The sequence below is a fragment of the Mus caroli genome, chromosome 10 (genome assembly GCF_900094665.2).
Source record: "Mus caroli chromosome 10, CAROLI_EIJ_v1.1, whole genome shotgun sequence".
NCBI lineage: Eukaryota > Metazoa > Chordata > Mammalia > Rodentia > Muridae > Mus > Mus caroli.
In genome coordinates this window covers 121,474,597-121,482,976 of record NC_034579.1, presented here as the reverse complement: position 1 = coordinate 121,482,976, position 8,380 = coordinate 121,474,597, and the positions used below count along the sequence as shown (strand labels likewise).

The following is an 8,380-nucleotide window of genomic DNA, read 5'->3' as shown; positions in this document are numbered from 1 at the left end:
AGGGAAGTGGGGGGCGCTATGGGGGACTTTTGGGATAGCATTGGAAATGTAATTGAGGAAAATATGTAATAAAAAATATTAAAAATTTAAAAAAAAGCAGCAAACAATAATGTTGTAGATAATATGATCTTCATAGTCAATTCTGAAGGTATCATACGGGATAAGGAAATGTGTAGATGATTTCATTCAAGCCAGAAAAAACCACTTTCTATCAAGTATCACCAGTCTTTCCTAATGCAAATAGTAATTACTGAAAGCTAAAACTTGGTCATACTGCATAGAGTTATAGTGAGTAATATAACTCTAACATTTGTTCAAATACTACTACAATTTTGTGTGTGATTGTGTGTGTATGCATCTTCACCTGTGTGTGGCCATGTGTGTATATGCATGTGGAGGCCTGAGGTTGTATTTCTTTAAAAAAAAATATTTATATGCCCCAGTACAGGGGAACGCCAGGGCCAAAAATTGGGAATGGGTGGGTAGGGAAGTGGGGGGGAGGGTTTGGGGGACTTTTGGATAGCACTGGAAATGTAATTGAGGAAAATACATAATAAAAAATATTTTTAAAAAAAAAGATAAGCTTTCATTCTGCATGAGAGTTGTGAGGCATTTTGTCTGGTCAGTTCTCTACTTTTCAGAATTTACATCTATAAAGCACGGGTTTTCCCTTATTTTATTTAAAAGTAAATATTACATTTTGCATGATATTTGTGTCAAATATAAATGATATATAAAATATCTAGTAAAATTTTTCAAAAGAAATAAATACACGATATATAATACAAGTATGGCATGGCAGAGCTTGCCTCTAATCCCCATACTCAGAAATGGAGGCAGAGTCAGAAGTTTGGGGTCATCCTTAGCTACATAATCCAAAGATATATGTATACTCAATGAAAAAATCCAAACAGAACTCAGATGACATTAAACCACCCTCAAGGTCTCTGAGGACATTTTCCCTTTGCACTACAAATTTTCACGGGGTGGATTATGCTGCCATCAACTTGTTAGTAACTTCTGAAATTGAGTCACCAAGGACTCTTGTTGCTCATACAGTCATTCTGTGTGTGCTGGGAGCAACATAAAACAAACGCTGCAGTCACAGAAATTACAGGGAGGCCTGTCTCTGCTCCCTCCCCACCCCACCCCCATCTCTGGCAGGCTGGAAATTTTCCTGATCCTTCGTATCACCCACTCTTTCAACAGAAAGGGTGCTAAGAAATCTAGTGTAAGATGTAATTTTAGATGTGACAAGAGGGAAGGGTATTAAGACTGACCTCATCCTAGAAGGAGCAATGAAAATCTAACTTTACAACTGAGTATTGTGAGAAGAGGAGAGAGTTGTATGCTTATGTGAAGACTTGGCGTCTGTGGTGAGATGGTGAAGTGTGACTGCAGACAGAACACATACAAGTCCCCTCACCAGCTACTGCTCCACACATTGTTCTCTCAAGGACCTCCAATGAGTCACCGTCAAACAGCAAGTATGATTGTGATATATTTTTACCATATTCTCAAAAGGCAGACAGAGAGCAAACAGATTTAAACTTTGGAATTCACTCCATTACAACTGACATTTCAGAAAAGGGAGAGGAAGTTGTCAATCGTTTCTGATAAATTGTAAGTCTGCGGGAAGAAAGCTGGAATTATTTTATAGTGGTCACTCTTTCTCTTTCCTAACTATAAGTTGGATAAAAGACAGTTCCTACTTAATAGAAATAATAAACTATGGAAAATGCCACCTACCAAAAAATACCACTATTCTAAAAGAACACAAACAGTATATGTTTCAGAAAGTATTAGAAGAACCCTCCCATCTCCAGCAGGTACTAAAATCATTTCAGCACTTTTTGAAAGAGATGCAGCATCTAAACTCTTCTTGAGCCTGAACATTCATTCTAAACATGAGTAAGATCAAAGTATCGTAAATATATTTTAAAACTCAATAATTAGAGACTCTATGAAGAAAAAAAAAACTGAATCTTAAACACTCTTAGAACTCCCAAACTGACTATGTAGCTTTGCATAGATTAAATCACTGGGGAATGTCTGTTAATATTAATTGAAGCAGTATTTACAGGGGAGAGGCAGAGGTTATTATTTATTGAATGAAAATGTTTCAACCTCTATTTGGCACAAACTACAAAAATAAATAACTATCCAACTCCCAGAAATTTTTTCCTAGCCTAACATAGACTCTGGGTGTACTTGCTAGTGTATAAAGTGAGGGTACAGCCAAAGGATCTGCTGCCACAGGGTTAGCAGCATTGCTATAAGTGGTATCCGTTTAACTTGGGTTAAAACACAAGTCCCTGAAATCTGACACACTACTGTGCCAATCACTTTAAATGTTAAATTTATGTGTGTGCGTGTGTGTGTGTGTGTGTGTGTGTGTGTGTGTGAGAGAGAGAGAGAGAGAGAGAGAGAGAGAGAGAGAGAGGAATGAAGATCATTCCTAGCAAATTGAAAAATAAAAGTTCTAATAAAAAGGAAGGAATATTGTAGTAGAGACAGAAATTAGAGTGCCAATGGCTGGTAAAAAGTTTTTAGATATTATACAATTAAATGAAGAAAAGAAAGGAAGAAGAAAATGAGAGAGGCAATAAAATTATAAATGAATCTGATCTAGAACTGTCAGTCTTCCTGTGGCAAATACATGGCAAGATTCATTCTCTCTCTCTCTCTCTCTCTCTCTCTCTCTCTCTCTCTCTCTCTCTCTCTCTCTCTCTCTCTCTCTCCTGTTGCCAAGGAGAAGGGCAGTTCTCCCTGTTCCAAAATCACACCGGTCCTGCTAACTCAGGTTTTGATGACAGTTTTGAGTGCCAACTTTGGGAGGAAATCAATCTAAACGAATAGAAAAACTTACCACTAGCAGTCAGTATAACTAAGAACAAGTGTCAAAAAGCAAGAATGGGATCACTTACTCATTTGTTACCCTAAACTTAAAGCCACATTTTCACTGCAATCTTGTGTTACAATATCACAGAAAAGGAAATATCTGCTACTGTAGCCTGCAAGACCCTTTTGGGGATAACTTGTTCCTAGTCTCAGTGTTATTCTCTGTAAATAATGGATACTTGTGAAGTATTTATATGAATGAATAAAGGTTGGTTACTTATTTGAACAATAAGGAAAATAAGAAACCTACAATATCTCTGATGCTTACCTGGAAAGACACACACCTGGTACAAATGAGATGGATATTTCAAAGCATAATTTTTTATTTTATCTTCTAATATAGAATTTTGCAGAACTTATTAATAAGTCCTTGCATTAGCCTAAAGGTACTGATTGAATAATTAATTCCTACTAATAATACAAAAAAATAAAGACTAGTGAAGTGATTTCAACCTATGAGTCACAGGTCCTTTGGGGGTCAAACAACCCTTTCACAGAGGTCACCTAAGTCCACTGGAAAACACAGGTATTTATATTACAATTAATAACAATAGAAAAATTACAGCTATGAAGTAGCAATGAAAATAATTTTATGGCTGGGAGTCATTACAACTGTATTAAAGGGTCACAACATTTGGACTATTAAGAACCACTGGACTAGTATATTATTTATTATAAACTACTGTTTTCCTGACGAGAATAAATGTATTACATTTTCTTTTATAGGGTAAACATCTGAGAACAGCTGCTTTAAAACAAATTTCAATGAGAGTTAAGTCTTGACATGAAGCTTAAAAGGAGATGTGACTGAGCCAATATCATACTGTGGTTCCTGAAAAATATATAATTGAGTAGAGAAACCTTTGAATACTTAGAGAATACTTTAGAATACTAAAATGGACAGTGGTGAATGCCAAAGAGAAAGGTAGTGTGTTTTTGTAATTTGTTTACTGATTTATATGGGCCCAGGGTTCCTATATCTTTGGGTGAATAAGGTAGGTAGGTAAGCAGATCGATGGATGGCTGATGATAGATAGATGATAGATAGATAGATAGATAGATAGATAGATAGATAGATAGATAGATAGATAGATAGATGATAGATGATAGATATGTGATAGATGATAGATATGTGATAGATGATAAAAAAGATAGATAATATATTGTTAGAAATGTGGTGATAGAAAATTGATCAATAGATATGTGGTAGATGATCAATAGATATGTGATAGATGATAAAAAAGATAGTATATTATTAGAAATGTGATGATAGATGATTGATCAATAGATATGTGATAGATGAGAGATAAAGAGAGATAGATAATAGATACATTGATAGAAATTTGATGATAGATAAATGATAGATAGATGATGATAGATAGATAGATAGATGATAGATGATAGATAGATAGATAGATAGATAGATAGATAGATAGATAGATAGATAGATAGATAGATAGATGATAATGCGATAATAGATTGATAGATATAGATGTGATAGATATATGATAGATATACAGATAAATGATAGATGATAGGTAAGTGAGAGAGAGAGAGAGAGAGAGAGAGAGAGAGAGATTTTAAAACCTGAAAACAACCAAAAGATAAGAAAATGGTTGGTGGTAGTGGGAAAAATGGCTCAGGTAGGGAAACAGCAGAAATTGTTCCAATAAGTTAGAGACAGATGCTAAGAGTAGGTGTGACTAAGAGGTCAGGGCTATGAAGTGGGCAGTCCTGTAGACCATCCTGGTTCCATCCTTTACCTAAATTACCACAACAGGACTACATCATGTTTATGTACAAATACTAGGACATTTCTTTACACCACCTCTTCAGAGATCTCAAAAACCTTACTAAAAAAGTGTTTTTCCCTACCAAATGCAGGAATGAAAAACCAAAGGCACAACACTGTATTTTACACCTCTCATCTCCTTATTTAGAACTAATCTGAATTTCAATAACAACATTGTCACTGTTAAAATCAATGACAGTAGCACAAGTTGATCAACATAAAATCCTAACTAGCAAATATTTCTTGGTTTTAGAAATAGACCATTACAGAATGGTGAAAATGAAGAAAAATTTAAAAAGATGAATGTGGAATAAAAAACTCCAGAGTTATCAGGAGTTCTTTTAGGAAGAGTAAGATACAGTCTATACCTTCAGAAAAAAATAGCAGAGACAATTGTATGTTACACAAACAATTGATTCATGTTTGGTTTGGTTTTCATTTGAAATGTAGGTAATGTAGAAACATCAAAGAATTATATACATAAGAAAGATAGATATTTCCATAGAAGGCACCAACAAGGACACTGACGATATAGCTGAATTAAGAAATTGACTGTCAAGTGAAAGAAAACTCTGTGTGTGCAGGCTCACTGGCTGTGATGTCTTCATTCAGGCTACATTGCCTGGTTCTTCTGACACTCTTCTGACACTTCTTTCTTCAGGTCCAAACACTCATGACTTCTACACAAGACAGGGATGACAAATCATACAGCAATAACAACATTCATCCTGCTGGGGCTGACAGATGACCCAAAACTACAGGTTCTAATTTTTCTATTTTTGTTTCTCACCTACATATTGAGTGTGACGGGGAACCTCACCATTATCACTCTTACACTTTTGGATCCCCATCTTAAAACGCCCATGTACTTCTTTCTACGAAACTTCTCTTTCTTAGAAGTCTCATTCACCACTGTATGTATTCCCAGATTCCTGTACATGATGGCCACAGGAGATAACACCGTTACTTACAATGCTTGTGCCACTCAGTTGTTTTTTGTTGTCCTCTTTGGAGCAACTGAATTTTTCCTCCTGGCCGCCATGTCCTACGATCGCTACGTAGCCATTTGCAAGCCCTTGCACTACACCACCATCATGAATAACCGAGTGTGCACAGTTCTTGTCCTCTCCTGTTGGTTTGCTGGCCTGTTGATCATCCTCCCGCCTCTTGGCCTAGGCCTCCAACTGGAGTTCTGTGACTCCAATGTGATTGATCATTTTGGCTGTGATGCCTCTCCCATTCTACAGATAACCTGCTCAGACACGGCCTTTATAGAGAAAATTGTCTTGGCTTTTGCCATACTGACACTCATTATTACTCTGGTGTGTGTTGTTCTCTCCTACACATACATCATCAAGACCATTTTAAAGTTTCCTTCTGCCCAACAAAGGAAAAAAGCCTTTTCTACCTGCTCTTCCCACATGATTGTGGTTTCCATCACCTATGGCAGCTGCATTTTCATCTACATCAAACCTTCAGCAAAGGAAGGGGTGGCTATCAATAAGGTTGTGTCTGTGCTCACAACGTCAGTTGCACCTTTGCTCAACCCATTCATCTATACACTGCGAAACAAGCAAGTGAAAGAGGCCTTCAAAGACACTGTAAAACGAATTGTCTTTCTCACTAAGAAGTAAGTTTTTCAGGATGACTTAAATTTAAGTCTAATTCTCCATGAGCAGCATCCACTCCATGGACTTGACAACCTGTGATTTCCTCCTATCCCAAAGATTGGAGATCATTTTTTCCTAAGAAAGTTTTCTCTTATAATCAAAAAATGAAAACCAAGTAAGTTGTTTCACCTTCTTTTAAGTTTATTTTATTTAGAATAGGTTCTTCAATTATTGTATTCTTCAAAGATTAGACTACATACATTTCCAATGTCATAGGAAAGACATGCAAATAACAGTTGTGTCTCTGGTCATATGGCCTTCTCAAGATGTGGACTCTCAATACCCATGTTTCACACACTAAGTCATGTCTCACTTCCTGGGAATACTTCAATCTCTTGCCCTGACTCATCAAGAGTAATTAAAGACATTTTTTAAAACCTATACTACATTTTAATATGATCAAAGTTCCATTGCTAAGCAGCAACAACTTTCACTACTGATATTTCACTGGTTCGTCTCAGAACACACATGATGGGGATGCTGACAAGCCTACCGTTGCTTGGTGTACACCTGTGCTGCCCATTCTCTGAAACATCCTCCCCTCCTATTCTATCCTGTATAACAATCTTGCCATAATCAAAGAACTGAAGTTCAACTCACCTTTCAGCTGCTAATTCAGGCATTTTTGGGATGGTTTATCCAGTGCCATCAACATACCAGTATCTGAGAAGTTCATGTGATCATGTGATCATGTGATCATGTGATCCTCTGAGAAGTTCATGTGCATCTGTGAGATGTGATCCTCTGAAGAGCCCCACTGTGCAAGGCAATGTTTGAGATCTAAATACCTTATTAAAAAGCAAAGTGAAAATGAGACTTTTCAGTTAGTTTTGTTGAAAATTTATAGATAAGGGTGAAGTTGGTAACTGAACATTCCTTTGAGATGGAGCTGATATGTGAACTTCTACTGACTATACAGGAAGAAAAATGCAAGGTCAGGGTAATTGCTTAGATATGTCCACAGATTACATGCATTAGCAATTAACTCTGAATTACCAATAATGAGTTGGTGACTTATTAAAGAAAGAGAAGTAAAAGCACTTTCCCTTGGTGTCATTTAACCAAAAGTGAGATCAAATTTGAACTCTCCACATCATGCTCCCTGTGTCTTCCATCCTCTGTCTGTTGCATTAGTCTTGAATCTATGCCTGTATCAGTATCAGTCTGTCCCTGTGTATGTCTGTCTGACTGTGTCTGACTGTGTGATTGTACCTGTCTGCTTCTTTCTGTGTGTCTCTGTGTCTGTGTGTGTGTACGTGTGTGTGTGTGTGTGTGTGTGTGTGTGTGCATCATATGAACTGTTTGTTCCTGTATGTGTTTTCAGTGTCTGTGACTACCTGTGTGTGTCTATCTGTTCCTAACAGAGGGCTTCACTCTGTCTTTATTGACCAACTCAGAAGCATCACATGGGAAGAAAGGCCATATTTTACAGAAAACTTTACCAGAGTTTTAAAGGGATTGAGTAACTGGCTCCAGCTCATCCCAATCAACCCAGAAAACAAAACATGGTTTGTCAACCAATATCCATAAATGGTTGCTTTCAACCTTTAAGGTAGTTTTCAGAAAGTAGTTTACAACTTATGTTTGCTGCTTTCAGCAAATGACATACGGATGTTACCTGAGTCAGAAGCATTGAAGAGTTTGAAATTGTAACTGGGCATTAACTTAGGTTGTAAAAGTTAAATATATGAAAAATTCAAGGCAAGCAAGGTTGGTTTTTACATTTTTTTCTTAAAGACAGTTTAATCTAACAGTTTGGATACACAGTAGGATAGCAGTCTTAAGTCTTAAGGGACTTCAAGGTATATGATTAACTCCACCGATGAAGTGAAGCAAAAGTTCCAGACTCTTAGGATATAAGAGGTATTTTCAGAATATTGCACCATCACAAATATATGCAAAGTGGTCTACAAAGAAAACAACATGCTATGTTCCTGTCTTTAATTTATGGAGCTTGTACCATGTGTAAGTATTTTTTGGTGATGGAATATTCTTTTTTTATTTTTTTCTGGGGAAA

General features: G+C 36.6%; 1 protein-coding gene across 1 annotated transcript; it reads left to right on the top strand.

Moving 5' to 3' along the window:
* The first annotated feature begins 5,306 nt into the window (after nucleotides 1–5,306).
* LOC110303106 (olfactory receptor 6C2-like) lies at nucleotides 5,307–6,378 on the top strand. Its single transcript, XM_021174041.1, has one exon. It carries the CDS (start codon nucleotides 5,389–5,391, stop codon nucleotides 6,325–6,327), a length of 939 nt encoding a protein of 312 aa, XP_021029700.1. The 5' UTR covers nucleotides 5,307–5,388; the 3' UTR covers nucleotides 6,328–6,378.
* Nucleotides 6,379–8,380: the final 2,002 nt, after the last annotated feature.